At 45.1% G+C, this 21,531-nt stretch overlaps 1 protein-coding gene and 1 long non-coding RNA gene across 2 annotated transcripts; one reads left to right on the top strand and one right to left on the bottom strand.

Moving 5' to 3' along the window:
* Positions 1-1,350: 1,350 nt before the first annotated feature.
* NRIP2 (nuclear receptor interacting protein 2) lies at positions 1,351-21,182 on the bottom strand. Its single transcript, XM_026079967.1, has 6 exons — positions 20,952-21,182; positions 15,275-15,451; positions 9,100-9,182; positions 8,480-8,607; positions 5,703-5,755; positions 1,351-4,837 (listed from the first exon to the last, which is right to left on the bottom strand). The coding sequence occupies exons 1-6, from the start codon at positions 21,180-21,182 to the stop codon at positions 4,745-4,747; spliced, it is 765 nt and encodes a 254-aa protein (XP_025935752.1). The 3' UTR covers positions 1,351-4,744.
* On the top strand, positions 8,592-12,549 carry LOC112972859. The gene is made up of 2 exons (XR_003255807.1): positions 8,592-8,799; positions 9,614-12,549. It is a non-coding gene; the product is annotated as an uncharacterized LOC112972859 (long non-coding RNA).
* Positions 21,183-21,531: the final 349 nt, after the last annotated feature.

The following is a 21,531-nucleotide window of genomic DNA, read 5'->3' on the forward strand; positions in this document are numbered from 1 at the left end:
AAAGGCTGGCTACTGATGGCACTTCCGCTGGCCCCAATTTTCTGTGGCATGTACGTCTGCTCAGAGACTGAGCTGATGTGGCTCCTTCTCTGGAGAGGCGTGGTTACTTTATTATAGTTCCATGGTAACTTAATGCCTCTTTGTTCTACACAGCCAACGTACTTCAAAGAGTTGGAATTAGAAGTTGTTTCTATGCAGCAACAAGTAGTGTTTGCTGCATCCCACTCAGTGGCAGGTTAGCATACCTACTGGTGGCAGGAAGCTCTGCCATGGGGCAGGACTTGCCAGACGCATTTCTATGTATGAGCGACAGTGTGCAGAAAAATTAGGAGTCCAGCAGCGTTTCAGACAATGCAGGCATTTGAGGATAAGCAGTTTGCAGCTTTGGTTGTGGCATTCAATTTACTAGCAAGAAAATAAAGAGAGGGAATTACTTTATTTTCCTGAGAGACAATAAACCTGTTGTCCATCCCTGCTCCAATTCTTACGAACACTTTGCTGGATGCCGTCATTTCCATTACTCTCCAGGTATATCCTGGCATTTGCCAGTTGAATTTCTTGTAAAGGAGGACTGCAAATCTATGTAGGCAGCTGGATAGTCTTCAGTTCTGTAACTCACCATGTAGTGGTGAGAGGAGGAGCAAGCCTCTGGGATAATGTCTGGCTGAAGCTGCTGTTCCTTTCAAAGGCCAAGTGTCCCCCAAGCTTGGCAAGGCAAATGATGTGATTATGGCTTCAGAATGGTGCATGTTCTTGGGATGGGTTTACCTCTTGCATACAGGCCTTGGAAGGGGCCTCGAAAAGTCACTTAGTCCATCTCTCCATCTCAGGGCAAGTTCAGCCATATGTATCTCACACCTAACACATACTTGTCTGACTATTTCAAAGGCTTGCTGTTACAGATACTTCCCTGTATCACTGTTTCAGAGCTGCTCTGTCCACACTGCTGGAAAGTAGCCCTAGTAGGAGCTGACCAACATGGAGGTTCAGAGACATTCTCCCTAAAATGATAACATACCATTGCCTATTTTTAAGGGGTGGGCCACCTTAAAAAGAAGGTGTTGGACGCACAGAAGATGTAGCTGTGTCCTTCTTTAGGATGGCAGTTTGTACTAAATTTCCACCTTCCATATGAAAGCTTTAGCATTTTTTTGGTCTCCAGTGGAAAAGACCTTTAGACAGTTCCCTACTTCCCCTCCCCCCCCAAAAAAAAACAACTGGGGTAACTGGTGTTGGGGGCACAGAAATGCGCCCGTGTAACCAGCTTTTCCAAAGGAAACTACAGTTGAAACGGTCTTCAGCCTTGCCAACCTGCTTAAAAAATGACATATTGGACTCCCTAAAGTCAGGAGATTTTAAAAAATAATAATGTTTCATGTGAATGGGATTGAGCTTGCTTCTTTGAGGCATTATCAGTCCTGTTTTATAACTCCTCTTTACATCTTTGAAAGACAAAATTTTTCTCTTTCACGATGGAAACTGGGAGTCCCATGTAAGGACACAACGCCAAGAAGGCTGGTCTTTTGAGAAAACACCAGTTTGTGCATTAATTCAGAATACATGTGTTAGAATTAGTGACAACATGTCATTTAATGCCAGAGAGTTCTGGGAGATGAAAACCCACCAGGAGTTCTGTTCAATGGTGAGGAAAGCAGGTACTGACAATGTAGGATTAGACTGTCACTTAGAGACTGAGTTGAAGTGTGCTGTCAGCTGTGGTGTTATGACCAGCAGGTCTCATTTAGTCATAGCTTCTTCTGTAAACTCTGCCTGCAACAAAGCTTGATGAGGAGGTTTCAGGATAACTGTTTCCAACAGGTTCCTCAATGTTCAGGAGGAAGATAATTTTACTGAGGGGACCTGGATGTTTAACTGACGTGGGCAGGAGGAGGGTGAAGAGCGTGTCTCATGCTCTGGAGCTGATTTCACAGTTGACTATAAAGCTCTCCCACACTGACTTAGCACTTGCTGAAAACATCCTGTCTGTGACTGAGAAGTGGTACAGTCTACATTCATGCATGCAATTGCTAAGAGCAAAGAGGAAAGACTGACAAAATAGTGGCAGAATGTAAGAGAGTATTAGCAACCAGTGTATATGAAAGTGTTGTTAAAAGGATTATCTAAAGAAGGAAAAGATTCCTTTTGGAAAGAGCAAATTTGTTACCAGTGTGGGAGAGTGGATGATTCACTTGGGCAGAGATAGAGAGGATGCCAAGAAGGTTTCATTATGCAGAGAGCAGAGGAAGAGACAGGCAGAGCTGGATATTTCCACCTGCCATAGCACATTATTTAGCAGAGGAATATGAACTTCTAATGATTTGATGAATGAAGATGAGCAAAAAAAGAGAGTATGCCAAGTCTGATGTGTGAGAACAGCACCTGGTGAATTCCAACAGCAGCTTGTGTGCAAGCATCTGCAGGGCTGTGACAGGTAGCAGTCAAAATGGAGATGTCAACCCAAAATCATGCCAACTTTCTATAGGATCCAATCCAGCACCCCTTAAATGAATGGAAAGATTTCTGTTAGGTTCAGTCTGATTTGGTGAAGATCCTTGATTTTTATTTTTTGTTTTTTAACAGATCAGGAAGGTTAATGAATAACAAGATGCAATAGACATGCTATTTGTCAGCTTTAGTAGGTTATTTGCCATAGTTCCCCATGCTATTTTTAGAGGGAAGCAAGAGGTGGAAGCTAGGTGAGTTGCTACACGCAGGAACATAGGAGCAAGTGTCTCATCTAACACAAACAAGATTTTTTCAGCAGAGTGACCTAGGTACCAGGTAGATTCCAGCTGGCATGCAGGATGGGTCCAGTACAAGTGTGAACTGTTACTAAAAACCCCTAGGCTTGAGAAGGCAGTCAGACATGCAGGTGATACAAATCCAGAAGGGATTACTGGTACTTTGGGAGACAAGATCATCAAGAAGCCTGTGGGTGCAGATACAAATGAGATAAAACTCTGAACTATTGGTGTCATTCGGGAGATGCATGAAAAGCAATTCACACAGGAAGAAATAATCAGATGCACAAGTGGAAGAATGGCTCAGAAGCCAAGCAACAGATCAGAGGCTGGAGGATATGACTAACAATAAAAGTCACCAGCCTGAGGCTGTTTTTAGGAGGGGCAGATGCCAGTCACAGCAGCTAATATTAGTAAGTGTGTCACATGTATCAGCCAGGCAGTAACTCCCTGGTTTTACTGTGTTAGAGTTCTGCATCTGGTTTAGGAAAGAACTAAGGTGGAGGGGGGGGCAAGGAAGCAACCACAAGTATTTTAAGAAGCACAACAGCAACAATGAGAGGTTTGGTAAGGCAGGAAGAGAGTCAGCAATGTTTAATCCCTGGATGGGCAAAATGAGAATGTCTCGATATTCTATGGGAGGATAAAGGGATATTGTGGAGAGATTGGATAAAGAATCAGTAGTCATGAGGAGGAGATGACTTCACTGGGTTTCAAGTGTGATATGGAAAAACTTGAGCTAAATATTATGAAAAATATCAGTTGTGATCATTTTCAGGCATGGAGCAAACTGTCCTGGCACATCCTTCCTAGAGGTAGTAAAAATAGGCAATGTATCTATCACACAGCTATGGATGCAAATGAAAAAAAAAAAAAAGTGACTTAATATCCATCTTGTTCAACCCAGATGAGTCCACAGTTCTCTGACCTGAGCTGATACTACAAGAAAGTCTAGTTCTCTGGTTTTATGCAGGAGTACCAAAGTACCAAAGGAGTACCAAAGGCTGTGAGATGCCAGGGCTTGAGGTTGATGATGTATCTGTGTCCAATCACTAGATTTCAAGTTGAAAGAAAGGAACTGACAGAACAGAAGACTCTAGGTGCTGTAATTCATCACAGCATTTAAACTGAGTGGCAGGAACTCAGTTTGATGATGCAGCAGAGGTGATAGGAATGTAGCTCTAGCAGCTGGAGTGCAGAGGGGAGAGGCCTGGTCAGAAGAATAGGGTGTGCAAGTCTGGTTACTATGTATAGCAAGACTAAGCATTGCCATTCACACTAATATAGCCTAGTAGCAAGGCTGCACTGGCAAAGCTGAAGCACCTGTGAGCATTCACTGTACTCTGGACATCTAAGTTCAGCATTTCTACAAAGGTTTCTTAGAATTAAGAACTCTGACATTGTTCTTGTTGCAAGGTTTTTCCAAGAAAATCCTGTTCTGCTCTGAGCCAGCAAGAAGAAACAAAATCCAGCTTCACAGCATGCAGGTGAGGGGGCTGGCTGCAGACCTCTTCCCACAAAGCAAGGGGAATGGAGTCCACTCATCCAGGCAGAGAGAAAAGGGAAGCAAGCATTCATAGCGATCTCTGAAAGCTTTTGGAGAAAGCACCGTCTCCCTGTCCACAGAATGGCAAGATTGTTCAAAGTGACTCTCACTTGTCTCATGAATAGAGTGCATTGTAAAAAGATGTTATTAAAAGGGTAGGGTGAATTTAGTGCAGAAACAGAAATTGGAGGGACCAGGGACAGATAGAAAAACAAGAATAAAGTGCCCACTCAGCACATGGGGACAAGCAGGAGGGTTCAGTGAAAGAAGGGAGAACTCTCCGAAGAAGAGGCATTCCCAGCAACAACAGCTTCCAGCTCCCATTTGCCTTTTTCTCACTCCCCAGTGAATGCCTCAGCCCAGAACTCAGCAAGGTTAGGGGCATGTGAACCTCACCCTCATCTCTCTCATATGGCAGCAAGTTTCCTCACCCCCCAGAGATGGGGTATGCAGCCAGTCACTGACCAAGCTCTTCAGAGGCATGTAGGAAAGGCAGCTCTTGACTCAGTGCTTTAAATCTCAGGACTCCTTCCTCCAAGTCGATGCAGCACTAAGAAGGGGAGAGCCAGTTACTCGCTGGACATTTCAGATAGCAAATACCTCAGTCTTATGATGTCTGTGACTGGGGAGAAGCTGGAGAATCATCAGACATCCCCACTTTGGATTTGGAGAGGCCTCCTAGCTCCCCCTCCCTGCCATGGCTCTACCTCCTGGCTCCTATTCCCTCCATTGGATTTCTCTCCAAACCCTCCACGGGGCCATCCTCCTCCCTTCCTCCAGTTTTCCTCCCTCTGGGGTCATGTCCTCACATCACTCAGCCTTTTGGCCCAATGCTTTTCCTGCTTTATGAGTCCCAGCATGTGACTACATATTTGGCAGGCAGAAGCAAGCTTGCTGAGGCCATGTTCTTTTCTGCCCAGGAGACAGGCTGATCACAGCACAAAACCTGACTTGAGCTGACAAAAGGAGAGGACTCTCTCCACCCGTATCCAGTCATTGTTCAACATTGCATGTGGCCATACAGCTTCATTTGGCTCAAAGCAAGGACAGAGCTTGTTCATGTCTACCTACAAAAGGCAACACAGATATAACTCAAGTGGCACATTGTGCCCTCCATTTTACAGTCTCTTCCTCCTCAATTTCATCTTCTCATTTGCAACCATTGTGAGAAATAACAAGAATGGTAGATGCTGTAGTGTCCTATGGGGTGATTCCTTTATTAGTCCCTTTTAAGAGGGACTGGAGAGGCATCAGTGACTTGGAGCATACTGCAGTCAGCCAGGGAGCTGTGCAGCAAGCAGTGCAAGTGGCACTCCAGAAGGCTTGGGCATGAGCATTTCTGATGCTTCCAGCAGCCAAAACTTGGAGGACTCATTGAGAGGAGCCCGGCAATAAGCAAGAAGCTTACTCCTTACCTTGAGAGACAACAGGGTCTGGAGACCAATGCAAAACTCCAACATTTCATCATCTGAGAAAAGAGAAGAGACTGGTCAGGCTCAAGACTATACATACCTTGACTGCCCCTCTAAAGAAAGTGTCTCCCTCCTATAAGAGTATGTGGAATGTGAGAGCATCTGATTCATTAAGTTATCTGGTTAAGGACTATTCAGTATAAAGTAAATAGATAACAAGGCAAGTGATGAATTAAACACATGGACACACAAACATTAACAAGTGGTGATAACAGTGACAGTAGCAAAGACCAGAACTCCCCTGCCACAGATCGATGAGCCATTAAAGGAACTACTCAGGCACAACCCTGAAGAGGGTCAACCTGAATTTGTAACTGATAAGAAGGGGAAAACAGGATCACAATGAGTATTATAAGATATTTGAGGGGGCTTGTGGGACTGTGCAAAACTTATTATGGGATATCAGAAGGGGCTTGTGGGATTATGTAAAACTTATAATAATTGTTTAGGGGAAGGGCCAAAGTAGGGAAAGGGATGTATCAAGGTGGATCAGGGAGGAACAAACATGGGAAAATGCAGAAAGGGGGGATAAAGGAGCCATCACATGTAAGCAGGCTGCTGACCAGTTCACTTGTCTGGACTGAGTCCTGTGCCTGATCACTGCAGTCTATCCTGTCTTCTTATTAAATCCTTTTCTTAACTGTTTTTTCTGAGTAATCTCACTCTCTATCCTTTGTGTGAGTATGCAAGGTCTATGTGCCAGCAACTGGAGGGACTGGCATGCAAGAGAGGTTTCTGTGCCAATAACTGGAGGGACTGCAGGTCATATAACTCATAGGTCTAAGTGTCAGCAACTGGAGAAGGGACTGTGGGTCACAGGGGCAGTAGGTCTGGGTGCCAGCAGCTGGAGAGACCAGCATGTAGGAGAGGTCGGGGTACCAGCAACTGGAGAAGGGGCCATGGATCACAGGGCCTGTAAGATTATGAGTCAGCAACTGGAGAGACCAGGGTGTATGTGAGAGGTCTAAATGCCAGCAACTGGAAAGACCTGGGTGTGTTTACATTTCCCCAGTGAATTTAACGCTGTGTGTGTGCATATGCATAATTTGCTAGCAAACTTCAAGCTGGACTAGCTGGCAAGTAGGAGGACATCTGGAAAGATTCAAGGTCTGAGCCAGCAGCTGGGTAAAGGGCCCGGTGTCCAGACATGAATATTAGACAGACCTAGAGGTCATGCTGAGTTTCGAGGGATCTGTGAATATGAGTGTGCTTGTGAATCTAGAGAGTGAGTGTGTGTTTTTGCTAGTGAACTTCAATCCTGATCAGCCAGAGAGGAGAAACAGGACTGGGCTATCTGTACTGATGTGTATGTGAGTGCAGTTCATGTTTATGAGAGTGCTGGTAAAGGCTCTGCTCTGTCTGTGGTAGTCTGTGTGGCTGGCCTTGTTAGTGTCATTCATGTACGTGCCTCTCAGGAATATACACTGAACCTTGCTGCTGGCCAGACCTGCAAATTCAAACAGCAGCAGCCACATTCATTGGACTGGGATGGAGAGACCTCCTGGGTCTTAGATTGCACCCAGCTGGATATTCAGTGGCCAGGAAGGAGGAATCCCCAGGTCTTGGATTCTGCAGGATTTTGCAGACACCTGTAACATCCTTAACATCTCCCACAGTTTCTGCATGCCTGCTTGCCTTGTAACCGTTGTATGTATTTTACTCCACATAAGCAAGAGCACTGTGTGTCAATTCTGAGACACACTGAGCACAGATATGGCAATTCTGCTTCTTCCAGGCAGCCATTTCCATATCCCAGCACAGTGGATAGGTGCTACAAGGCTAAATTCACCTGTGCCAGCACTAAAGCAATCTTTCCATGAAGGACAAGAGCAAGTAGAGTGGGAATCAGGGAAGGAGAGTGAGCTGAGGTGTAGACAAGGAGAAACTTTTCTCTGGATGATCAGGAAAGCAGGAAGAATGGACATGAAAGAGGTAGGGGGCAAGGGAGGCCCTGGAGGTAAAAGACTGAACAGTAGTCATCAAAGATGAGGCAGATAAAGGCAACAGGGGATGACTGGGGTGGCTAAAGGGAAGAAAGGACAGAAAAAAGGGCTAGTAAGTTGTTTTCAACATGCATAGAGCTTAATGTAAATGCAGAACATGCGGTCTTTCTGCTGTTCTCTGGGTGTGCTCCTGTGCCTAGTTACTGGGCCTTGTCTTCTACAGCTCCTTCCTCCAAAGTGTCCCACCTCAGGACATCTCAGGGGATTCAGCAGTCCAGGGTTACTAGGTTCTTCTAGGGCGCTCCCTGCAGCAGAGGCAGATGGGTACACAGAGAAACACTCCAGTGAATAAGCTGTGCCCTCTGTCAGTTTCTCTAGTGGCATCCAGCCAGCCAAGAGCACTATTCTGATGACTGAGCCAAGGGCACAGGAGAGCACAGCACATCCAGAGGACTAATCAAGCAGTCTGGATAATTTTAAGAGAGGTCTATTTTAAAAAGAAAAGAGAATTTTCCACATCCTGGATTACAAACAAAAAGCACCTCATTTCTATCCCCCTTCAGCATCAGTCTCTCTTCTCTGTACTCTTCCTATGCTCTTTGCCTTTGGTTACACTGAGGGTGTTCACAGCCCTTGATGAGTTCTGTCAGCAATGCAGGTGACCACATCACCAGCTTCCCACCACCTTACCCTTTTCTCACAGATCCATTTAAATGCCCTTGGCAGGGAGAGAGGGACACAGGAAGGCTGGGGGAAAGGAGGGGCTGGTGCTCTCACCTACAACCAGTGCTGAACACAGCACAGTCTCCTGGCCAAATTGCACCTCCACGTGTTCTACTCGGCCAACAACGCTGGGGATGGGAAGAGAGAGTTCTCCACAGTCCATGACAGACACCTCTTCTAGCCTGTGAGACACAAAAGGTGTTACTGCCTCAGCTGGAGTAAGAGGATGAAGAACAGGACTTCTCACTGATTGCCAGCACTTCTTGATCCCATTGGGAACAGGCCCAGAAGAGGAGGAACCTCATTCATACAGCAGTGATGTCTGGAGGCAGATTCCACAAGGCAAACCATAGCTGAGTTCCTCACATCACCTGGTGAGCATCAGCTGGTCCTCTTTGCCATGCAGTACACACAGCCAGAATGACACAGCTCTGCTTCTGAGTCTGGGGTCTACATAGAACTTTTCCAGTGCTCCTGATGCCTGCCCTGTAGCCCACCCTCTGCATCTTGTTCTAAACAGCCATGTGCACATGCAAAACTTATAGCCATTATCACTGGGATTGGGAATCAATGTAAGGATGTGATTTGGGAATCAAGAGTGGAATTTCAGTGCCTGGGTCTTTGCCATAGGGTTTTTTTTAGCTATCTGTCCTTTTCTACTGTGCAAGACTTACCCCAGCTGTTTTAAACAGCTCTTGGAGATGAGATTCGGTTGATATCCCGTGTTAATAGTTGCTTTCAATACCTGACCATGGCACTAGAAAAAACATAACAACAGATTATTATGGTCTCAGAATAGACATACCCACTCTTCCAATATTGTGACAAGCCCTTACATCTTGTGTAGCAACACAGCCAAAGGCTTGGTGTTTAGGCAGTAGTCAGAAGGCAGGAGACTCATCCAAGTCAATGAGGTTCCCTGATGCTCTGCAAACTTCTGCCAAAGGCTTCCTTTTGAACTTCTTGTCTTCTTTAATTTTTATTTGATTGCCTAGACTATTATTAGCCTAGTCTATTATTAGCAAGTTTAACTTAGCAGTATTCCGGTCAAGAGATGCATAACTGATGATTTTTTTCAGGAACCACATGTGGATTTTATTAGCAGAGCAATAATTGATAAGAAAGGTTCTAAAGAAATATAAGCATATGTTTCAGCCTTTGCAGGTTTTCTCTCTCCATTTCTTCTAGTGTCGCAGGGCAAAATGTTCCAGGGCTAGATGTCTGCTCTGAATACTTTGGGCCTCCAGCTTTCAGAAGGAGGAGTCTGTGTGAGAAGTAGGAGCATCCTGGACAAGCATCCTTGAGAAGAGCTTGAATTTAAGGCAGTTCCCCAGGTAACTGGCACATCCAAGTGACTCCTGAATCTGAGTGGCTACCTAATCAAGTGGTGTCTACTTTTGTGTGGGGCTTACAGTAAATTCCTAGGCAGCTCTTTAAGGAAGATTGACATGAATACTACAGTTAAAATAGTCACAACTGGTGTCATCCAGAGAAGGGAGAGAAAGACTGAACCCTGCACACCGCACCAAAGTCCCCACCACATGATCTTACTGGAACAATGCCTTTCCCACTTCATCTCTTCACCCCTTTTCACTTGAAAGGGAGCAAAAATGTGGTTACCACCTGTTTTCTGTCCCTTCTGTGCAGAGGACCTTAGTGACAGGCCAGAGGTGCTGAAGTAACAGCAGCTCTCATATTTGGCAGAGGCCTAGAAAACTAAGGTTGGCAAGGACATCAGTAAGAAATCTGTGCAGAAAACAAGGAGGAACAGGAACTTAGAAAGGACGCTGGAAAACATGGAGTAACTCCCAGCTAAACAATATGTCTTGCACCACCCATAGTGCCTAACTATACCCATTTTTGATGGCCTACTTCTTCAAGACTCTGTCTTACACAAACACTAAAAGAACTGAACCATGGAGTTTCTCTCTTGGGAGGTTCATTTTCCTCCTGCTGTCATTAATATTTGCCTGTGATTCCTTTTTTTTCTTCCACTGTGGAAGCCAGTGCCATGGGCTAATCACAAACAGCAGCATGCTCCCACAGCTCCCCTACCCTTATGCTCACTCCCCGTCAAGAGCTTAAGTACTTGAAACAGTGTAAGCAGATCAGTATGGCCATCAGATATTCACAGCACAGCATCAGTGGGGTAAAGGAAAATGTCTCAATTTCCTGATTTCTTAACTAAATCTGTTTATGATTTTTACATGGATTAATCAAGGAGAGCAAAAACCAATATTTCCAAGATTTCGTTTTCAAAAATGTGCTATTTGTGACTACATAAAGAGAGAGAAGAAAGCAGCTCCTGTGAGAAATACTGGACTGCTGCAGAGATGGCACCATTAGTAGCTTGAATGCTAATTGTACCCAAGGCAACCTCAGACAGTGTGTGCTGGAAGCTTCAAGTCTATTTTGCCTGGCAGCTTTTTCTCTGATCTAAACTCCCAGGCACAGCTGAAGTACATCAGTGTCGAGAATTTCACCGTTCTGAACATTCTTAGAAGAGCTGTTTAGTTGAGAAATTTGTCACTCTTGTAATTGCAAGACCACTGGAGCTAGATAGCTCAGCCTATTTTATTCTACAGAGTTCACCACAAATCATGTAAGACTCATATATGCATCACATATATATGATGTATATTCAAAGAATGTTAGTGGATCAGCATTTACCATGTGTGGCCACATCCAGGAACAAGGAGAGAAGTGTTCAGCTGAATCTACACAGATGCATATTTTCAACAGTTCCTTATTTATTTATTATAGTTTGGGGTTTTTTTAAATTTAAAAAAGTTTGTCTTACTCCTAAAGAATTATGTTCAGGTCAAGCTTCCACTTTGGAACAAATGTCACGAACATTTCAAGGCAGTAAGAATAGATTGCCACAGTATCTCAATGGAGAGTAAAGACTGGGATGAAAGCATACTACTCTCCTACTTATAGCACTCAAAAACAATTGTCATCTCTCACAGTATTTTTGCAATGCTTTTCTTTTTCAGTTTGATTTACTAGCCTAAGTTAGCTAATAATCCCATGTATCTGTAAACATTTATGACTCCCTACAACACCCAAGCAAGGTGGGTGCATTAAACAATTTAGCATGGTCAAAGCCAAGGCAGAACTCACAAACTTCTGGCTGCTAGGGCTGTGCCTTCCCCATTACATTATGCCAGTCTCATGGTCTCAGCCACACTGGCATCTACATTCTCAGCCACTATTGGCATCTGCAAGGCTGCTCTTTAGCACATGATATGGAAATTGCCAGAGCACTATGAAGTCACATATTGGGAGCACACAGAACTCCACCAGCTTGATCCCAGCTGGAAGATTCATGGAACAGAATCAAAACCCAGAGAAACCAGCTCCCAGAAGCTCTCCCTGAAGTTCTTTACACATTCACACAGAAATAGCCCTCCTGGCTTTTTCACAAATGAGCAATCCCAGCTTACATTCCTGAGCAGCTTGAACTGTTCTTCCATGGTAATGCATGTCACATGGAGACCCAGCTGAGCTGTTGCCTATTTCCAAAACACATCCATTCTCTCACCCTCTATTCATGCTTACCCTCTGCCCCTTGGCAAAAAACAGCTGTAAGTATGTGGGAGAAGATGCTAGAGCCTTACAAAAGGGGAAGAGATGCAAAGTGCTGAATTTTGAACCTTCTGACTTTACCAATACTTCTGTTTGCTCAGAAGAAACCACTGCAGCAGAGTTCCAGGCTATCTGGCATGTGGACTTTAAACAACCAGGTCTTGCAGCAGTGCCTGCCAACAGAGGCTTCTGCTGTCTACTCCTTTCCTTTCCCCAAGGCCCATCAGAGAGAACACACTTTGCTTCATGGTGGCAGTTGTTTATAGCAAAAACTGGTGATATAAACTTCAGGCTTCTAGGTAGAGAACAGCCTGGAAATGGACTGGACCCAAAGGATAAATGTCCCTTCTCTCCACTTTTAGAGCTCTGTAATGTCTATGCTTTCCATACAGAAAAGGCATTGTATCAGGTCTTCAAAAACAGGAGAGCTGGAATATGGATAGAAATTCCTAGGGAATCACTATGGGAGCAGACAGACCTAAGAGGAATAAGCTGTTCGCATTGTTGTGGTAATAAACCGAAACTATATCACTGAACAGACTCTTGAGTTTTGTTCCAGAGCAAGTTGGAAAAGTTGCAACTTAGAAATTTGCTAGGATCTAACAGGACAGTGATTTTTCTCTATAGGACATTTCAAACTCTCTAATGGTGGTAAACAGCCCAGAGCAGTTAATCAGCTCCAGAAGCCTCACAGAACAAAAGCTATCTGCCTTCCTATTACACTGCTAACCATTTGCCCAGAAGACTCACCAGGAGCGAGGGAAGAATTCTTGGTCCACCATACCACAAAGATAACCCAGGTGAAGAGTACATGATGAACTGATGAACCTCAAGCCTTCTTGGACTTAGAGGACTATTCATCATGTTACCTAGTCTAATCTCTGCCCCAGAACTTTGTCTGCTATCATCAGTTACTGTTAATCTTTATTTAAATGTGTATTATTCAGATTTTCAAGAAAGTGAAGGACAGGATGGGAATCAGTAAGGATCATCATTTATAAAAAACTTTGTTTTCTGAAATAATACCAGTTCCAAAGTCAAGAAGCTGCTTTAATCAACCAATCTGTATCCCAGGTGGCTTTGGCACAGAGGAAAAGCAGCCTTAGATATCACTGGAATTGTTCAGCATCTATTTCTAATTCAACACAAGGCAAGCCACATTACAAAAATAACAGCTTGTTTTTACTGTGCAGATGTCAGTCACATGGCAGGCTTTCCAATGTGCTTTGTGAAAACTGCCACAAAGAAGGGGTACTTTGCTAAAATACTGTGTGAGCAACCCACATAAGTAAATAGAAGGGTGAGTGACTCTGCAGTACAAATATTACAGACTGGGGCTGTCCATTATCTCTGGTACCAAACAAGGCCTTAGTCACAGGGCAACTATAAAACCATTCAAGTGAAAACGCTGGTAGCCTGGGTCTCCCTGTGTGCTAATCACTGATGTCTACATATATTCAGCTTTATTTTGTAGCCAAGACTAGCTGATGCATTTATCACCACTTTGAAATTTTCAGTATGCTTGCATGAGTGCAAATAGAAGCTTTATGCTGGCAGATGATATTTTCTCACAAGGTTCTTTCACAGAGAAGAGACTTCACTGGGGCCACGTCCTGTTTCTAATAACAACTACACCGTAGTCAGCAGTAAGCAATTCTCCAGAAGGTCCCCACTCATCCGTCTGGTTAAAATGAACCTACAACCTATGGGTTCTATTTCCCTCTGTAGAACCATCACTTATAGACAAGGCTTTCTGAAGTTCACACATGGACTATGACCATGAAAACCAGCAAGACTGAAGAGAAGGGGAGGAGAGCTTCTCTTCTTTACATGTTAGAAGATTCAAGTGTGGCAAACTGGGTTGCTCTTAAGTTGGACAGAGAAGGAGAGAAACACCTGTGACAAAAGGTACTGAGTTCAGGGAGAGTTAAGTGCACATTAGACCTATTACCTTGTCTGTGATGTCCAGCAAACCCTCCTCTATGAAGGAAAATGTAATGTGTGTGAGAGCAAGGGTACAGCCTGTTAGAAACACAAATGGGAATGAGTAGTGGATTCTGATGCTGAGTTAGTTACTGCCTCTGGGATATTATACCTATGCTTCGCTATCCTTGTATAATGTACATTCCTAGCAAAAACACCCCCATACCATTGAGTTTCCTCTTCATGAGCAATACAGAGAGTTGATTAAAGAAAAAGAAATACCTTCATTTGCTCAAAGAAGACTCCAGGTACCTAGAGAAATTGCACTGAGAGCAATCCTACGAGTCTGTTTTCCCAAGTGCAGTTATGTTGGCCTAACTACAGCAGGGGCTAAAACCCAGGATAAGCAATGCCTGTCTCCAGCAGTAAGGTTGGAAAACAAACCAGTCAATGGATTTGCATGGTCCTGAAAGACTTGATCTTAACATGTCAGAAACTTGCCAGCAGCCTGTGTTCATATGATAATTAATTGTGCCAGCTGAATTTTCAAAGGCAAATGTATTTTTGTTGCAAGTGTAGGCTTTGCACTGTAACATGAGAGGTTTTGTAGGACAGGTTACTGAAACAAACACAGCTGTAAAATGGATTTTGTATACCAAGTCCACCTCTTGGTGAGTCTCATATCTGCATATTACTGAACAGCTCTAACCGTGCAGCACTGAAAGCCATTTTATGGGGCCTAGCCTTTGGATTTGCTTTGTTATATGTAAGGGCCAGAGAGGAGTGTGTTCTGCCATATACCATAATATAAGAGGAAAAGATCTATAAGAGGAAAAAATACTGCCTCCATGGAGGAAACGAAACAGTGCTAATTCAGAGCACAGTTAGCCACTTTCTTAGGAGGTCCTGTGATACCTGAAAAATCAGACCGGGCAGGATCAGTTTGTGTAAATCATCTAGGGCAGCACCTGCCTTGAAGTGATAAGGAGACGCTGCTTGCTCTTGCATGCTTCTGTATCTGTTTTCAAGTGCATGGAACACCTCTTCTCATGGGAATGCTTATTTCCAAAGGAAGGAGATGTAATGAAGGTAATTTATCTTCAAATACATGGACAACTAGCATGAATGTGGTAGAAAGGCTTTCCTCTGTCTGTTGGAAGAACTGAATCCAAACTCTAGGAGAGGCCATGTGGAAAATCTACTCTCTCCAGTTGCAGAAGAGTGGCCCAGCTGGCATTGCAAGTAATAACTTGGAATGTCCTTTGGGATTGGAGCAACTGGAACTCATTGAATATTTGCCATCACTGTGAAATCAGCAGCACTATGTTGTTGCCTTACCTGGCACTGTATTAGCAGGAGTGGAGTCTCTTTTCTCCTGTCCTTTCCCTTTTCCATCTTTTCATCCTGGTCTTTTGCCAGCGGAGATTGAACCCATGCAGATTGAACCCTTGTCTCGCCCCGCAGCTTGTTCAGATTGCCTTCCAAGAGGCGCCGCTGGACCACGCTATGTGGCTGCTGTCTCCACCAGAAAGAAAGAGAAATCCCAGCTAAGTATGGACCTAAGGACTAGGAGATTTGCTAGCCCAGGGAATCAGCCTGCAAATGCTTTGGCCCAGCTGATCAACCTGATGTAGGACAGGTTATCCCAAGAACCTTTTTTTAAATCCCAAACGTTTTCTGCAGCCTCTGAGATGATGTTAAAGTGCTGGGCTGTCTGTGACAGGCAGGTCTCTGGGATGCAGTTGCTGGAGAGGAAGACATGTCTGATGCATGCTTTTCCCACATACATCTGTTCCTTCAGCCAAACATACACTCAGCAGTCTCATACCTGTCCAGGTACTGCAATACAGTACCTGGTGTATATGTGCTGACACCCAACCAAGCACACTTACAACTTCAAAGGAGGCAGGGGTGGGTGGGTGATGTACATATGGGTAACAAGGCAGGACTCCAGAAACTTTAGGTGTACAAGCAATTATTTGGAGGGAAGCAGAAAGTTTCCCCTGCATAGGAAACTAAACCCAGCTTCTAATGGTCTTTGGAGCCTGTCTCTGCTCCCCTCGATCAGGAGTGATGTTATTTTGATGCCTTCCTAGTAGGAGGATCATCTGTGAAGCCCCATGTTGTACACTGCTAGAAGGGAACACCATCAGATCAATGGCTAAAGATTCTGCTTTATTCCTGTCCCATATAACAGTAGCAGTTTCATCTCCCTTTCTTCTAAGCAGAAGAAGGGAAGATGCGCCAAAAGGGAAGAAAGTGGTGTAGTGCATACATACATCACAGAAAAATGTTGCTTTGGAAAGAAAGCTCCCTTCATCATCAGCTTGATGCTCGGGTTCTTGCCCAACGTTGATTCTGTTCCTCCAGTTCCTGCACAGCTACTGATTCAACAATGGGCAGCATAAATGAATTAGGCCTGTTGGAGGTAACTTGGCCCATTCTCCACGTGCTGGGCCCCATGACCTTTCTGCAGGAGCTGACAATAACATTTTCAGTAACAGTTGCATACATGGTGAAGGACAATGACTCTGAAGGGGCTAATGCATGACAGCATAAACAGTTGTTCTTATCTTCCTCCAAAAAAAATCATCTACTATATGATGCAGGGGATTGGTGTAATAGTTTATCAGTGTGCAGGCCAAACATCTGAGTTAGAACAGACCTAGCAATGAGCTGGGCTGTCGTAATCCTACAGCATGTGTATGCTTTTGTCTAGCTTTACGGTTGATTGGAATGCTGAGGTCAGGGAAGTGTATAAATTACAACTTCAAGCACACTGACTTATCAGTTTTGCCCAATGGTTGGAGCAGCAGAGCTGTTACAGGCTCTTTGGTCATACTTAGCATGGCTCTGGGCATGGTGCTAAGTCCCTTGTGCCTCTGTTTCCCCATCATTCAAGGGGTGAGAGTCAGATCATGCACATTCTGCATGAGAGACACTGCAGGAGTTGAAAAAGTGAAGCAAAAATATCCCTCTGTTCCTGTTGCCTAGTCCTTTCCCAGCCCACTGCACAAGTCCACAGGACAGTTGGCTGTTTGACTCCGCTCCCTAAATACTCTGAGCACAGTGCTAGTTTGGCTGCCAGCTAAAATCTGGGCCATCGGAAAAAGGCCGGGAGCTGACAGCAGGTCTCCAAATTCCTATCCTTCTTCTGCCATCTCCTCTCACAGTCTGGCATACAAATGACCTTTTCCTCTCCTTGCAACCTTTCCCATGCAATGATCAAGCCCTTTGCAGCTGCCACCTCTGTCCCTTTCTTGTCACTCAGGCTGGGAAAAGGCCAAACACTGATGGGGAAGAGCTGAGATCTGGGACTGTGAGGGCATCCATTCCAAGAACAGGCTTCTGGGGCCCTCCCTGTCTTCTGTCCCACCAAATGAGATGGAGAGGTGGAGAACATTGTCTGTCTTGGACCAGTAGGAAACAATGAGAAGAAGAGGATGATGGGAGGGGACCTGAAGAGAGTTGCAGCAGGCAGTGACAAGGGAGACCCTCTCAGGACTCCTGGAAAGAGCAGGTTCCCAGCACAACATATCATATTTAGACTCTCCAGTGTGAAATGTCAAGGCATTGCTCTGACTTACTGAAGTGGTATGAGCTAGGGATCTTGATTTTGGGTATGGAATAAGCCAGATCTTTGGATCTTCTTGTTACTTTCAGAATATTTTAGTTCATGCAGCTACTTTTTTCTTCCCCCTTTAAAAAAAAAAATCTCACACTCGTGGTTGTAAGAAAGCAGGAAATGTGAGCTATTCCCTGAAATGTCTAATTCTCCATTGTTGGGGATGTGATGGGCCCATAAAATCCATGAGACTACTGAATGCATTGCATAAACTGAATGAACAACCTGAATACGCAGAAAATGGTGGCAAAAAGTAACAGCCTGACTTTGACTGTGTAAGAAAACATATCATTTGTGAAATGCCACTCAGAATAGTCAGGGGCCTTGCTCTAATCTTAGGACATACGGGCTGCCAAGGTGTGAGTCTCTGCTACCTGACTTGCCAGTGCAGACATGTTTTGGGGAATTAATAAAGTCTCCTCCCCTGCAAGTGCTATCAGACTCTGGGGTGTTTTGCACTCTCCCCAAGAACAACCTCACCAGTACTTCCTACTGCTGTTCTGCTTTCCTGTCATCTCAGGGGTAGCAGTATGAAATTAGGAAATAGAGATAGGGTTTTGCATGGAGCTGGAGGACTGCCTGAGAGCACATTTTGTTCTGTTGCCTGTGAAGGACCCTCTGGCTTTTGTTATCAGTATAGTCCAAGAGAGTCTGCACTGCCTTTTATCATTCTTACAGGACATGGCCTGGGCCACAGCAGAACAGGACCAACAGGAGAGCTCAGTTCTATTTCTGGTCCTGGAACAGGCCTGTGGGGTGACCTTGGACAACTTTCCTTAGTTCCACATTCTCCCTGCAAATTGGGGACAAAAATATTAAGCTCTTTTATAAAGCCTACAAGCATCATGAGCTCAACAGACACAGTTGGGTTCTGATCTGCAGCCCCCAAAATGTCACAGTAATATTACACTGGCCCATCAAGTCTCAGGGACTGCTGAATGCAGCACACTCTTCTTGGAAATCTGAAGTCTGGTTCTTGTCTTGCTCCAAAGTAAACCAGAAATGGAGGTACCAGAGCTACCACATTCACCCCTGTGTGTGAACTTGCTCAGGTGCCACACTTTATTTTGTGCCTTCTGACACCAGTGCAAAATTTCCATGGCAAAAAAGATGTTATACTTCATTCACTGCTCCCTAGCTCCATGATAAAAAGCTTTCAGTCATTCTGTTATGGAACATGCATGACATATACACTGTGATTTTGAGTGACCAAATACTGTCTACATATGAGGAACTCTCACGCCTAAAAAAACATTAAATTAATCAGGAGAACTGTTCATAATAAAAGATTCTGACAAGGCCTCTCTTCGACTACTCAAGAAGACTGACTGTCAGCATCTTAAAGCCAAGATTATAATCTGTAATATACAGGAGTCACTGTACAAAGAGGCCTCAAAATGCACAAAGGCCTTTGGCTGGCGCCACAATTTTATTTGGGGGGCATGGTGTGATAAGAGTCAATATCAAAGCAAAGCAGGTAGTATTATTTCTCTCTAGCTGTGTGACTGGGCTCAGAAAGCACACAAAGACCAAAAAGTTGCCCTACCTGCTGAAAACTGTACAACTACAAGCCTTGGGGTATACCTGGATATCCACTCCTGAAGCTGAAGTTCTCGCTGCATGACATGAAGGGTCAGTGCTGGTCTGTCTGCCAGCCTGGATGGACTCTTTCAGACTCAGATTTGGTCTGACCTGCTTTCCTGTGGGGCAGAGATTTCTGAAGAGGCCTGCTCCTTGCTAATGGGCCATTTTTGCAGCTTCCCTGTTAGACTTCAGACAGTGACTGTGCTCTGCCCCAGAGGGACACTGACGACTAGTCTCTGCTGAAAGTTGTGTGTGCTGTTGACAAGGACTGGGAGAGCATGGGGTGAAGTCTCAGTGTTACTTTGAGGAGCCACCCTTGTCCCTGCCTGACCAAGGAATTTCCTCTATAGCTGGGACAGCTCTGGGGAAAGCGTGCTGGGAGCAGGAGGGTGTGCAGTCACAGAGCCTGTGGCACTGGCCCTAGGCTGTTCAGAGCAGAACTGCTAAGTCCCAAAGGTTTCAGGAAGAAGCAAAGAGGGTAGTTTACATTCAGGCCCCAATGCCCAGGAACCTGCCTGTCCTTCACATTTGTGCCGCAGCGCAAAGCAGTGCCTCACTGCAAGCAGTGGTGAGGCCTGCAAGGGAGCAAATAAAGCAGAAGAGAAATGGCCTGAGGCAGATACAGGCACACAAGCAACGTTGTTGTTGTTGTTGTTGTTGTTGTTGTTGTTGTTGTCGTGATGATCCCTCCCATTACAAAGGGAAGTGCTGCCTATAGGGAGGGGCAATGTCTTTCATGACACCCATTGACACAGCTGGAATAAATGGTTGAACTTTCTGCCACAGAGGCTGCCTCTGATCCACCCCCTAGCCCCAGCTGACAGGCCCAGGGTGCTGCTGCAGCTTAAGATACATCTGTGCCTTTATTTGGCCCACATTTAAAAATAAGGAACTCTTATTAGTGTAGCAACACAGTGCAGATTGGGCAGAAGAGTCATGCCCTCTTTTGAGAAAAGGGTTTAAACCCCCACATCCTTGAGCAGTTATACTCCACAGTGGAGAGGAGAAGTTAGAGAGAAAAACTGGCAGAACGTGTGAGGAAGGGGGAGATGTGTGCAATTAAATCAGCAAGAAATCCCATGGGAAATGGTTCCCTGTCTTGCCATGCTTCCTTTGTGAAGTCTGTCCTGACTACAGATTCTCCCCAGATTTCTGGAACAAATCCCCTTCCTGATGCTGCCTGCTCTATATTTTCACAGGGAGACAGCCAGACACCTTGCTCCCATGCCTCTTCCCTAAAGGTGTCACCAATAGATGCTGATCACTACTGTTACTAGCACTACACAGCTAGCAGTTCTGCCCTTCTGGAAACAGATAAAAGAAAACCCAAAGACTAGGGGAAAGGAGAATAGCCAAAAAGGTGACAAGGTCAAACATAAGCCCCTCAAAGTTTCAGGAACTGTGCTTCCCTTCCTGCTCCTTCACATTGAGTGCAGGGAGGACTGGGTCTGCTTTTGAGCTGGATTTTGCAGGAATATGTGTGGACTTTCAGGGGAGTCCCACATGGAAACATACATGTCAGATGAATGTATTTATGTACCGGGTGAGTGGAAAATTGGATCCTCCCACTCCATGTCTGCCTGCCTCTGTGCTTGGCCCCTATGGGGATGCATAGGAAGACATGCAAAAAATGGGGGGGTTGTTCTTTCCTTTCACCCAGACCTGCCCCTAAATGATGCTGAGGAGCAGTTTTGTCTTTGCTGGACCTGTGACTCTGCTAAACCTGAGGGCAGTTCCCAATGATGACTGGGAGGAGGGGACATTAGGATGTGAACCCACTCCCAAATGGGGTCCCTTTGGACTCACCAGATCCTTGGAGGTACCAAGCCTCATCAAACCATCCAGGGGCAGCAGGTCAGCAGAGTCCTTGTGCACAAATTGTGTGGCCTGTTTAAGGCGCCTTTTCTGTTGCAGAATAGCTTTGTTCCTCAGCTCCAGCTCACACTCCTGTGGCTCCAGGTCTGGAATACCCTCACTCTCCTTTTCCTCTCTGTCTCCTTGCCCCAGTGGCTGAGGGCAGCTCTTCCTTGTGCTCATGGTGATGACTCAGACAGGACAGATCCTTCTTGAGATGATGGGGTGTTCCTTGCACTTGTGTCCTGATGCTTGTCCTCCTGAGGCTAACTCAGTCTCTGAGCTCCTTTCCCTTTCCCACAGCACTCCTTCTCTCCCCTTCTCTGCCTTTCTTCCTGCTCTCTTAGTTATAACTCACCCATCTCTGAAGTGTCTTTGTCTTTTTCTCCCTCTGTTGTCTCCAGTATCCCAGCTTTCCTCTGCTCCCCACCTCTTCCCCTCCCTCTCTTCTCCTGCCCTGACTGCAGCTCTGCCTCCTCCAGTCAGTAGGTCCCTGTCGTAACAGAAAAAGCCCCACGTCAGAAACCAATTT

The sequence above is a fragment of the Apteryx rowi genome, unplaced genomic scaffold (assembly GCF_003343035.1).
Source record: "Apteryx rowi isolate R43461 unplaced genomic scaffold, aptRow1 scaffold_506, whole genome shotgun sequence".
Classification (NCBI taxonomy): Eukaryota; Metazoa; Chordata; class Aves; order Apterygiformes; family Apterygidae; genus Apteryx; species Apteryx rowi.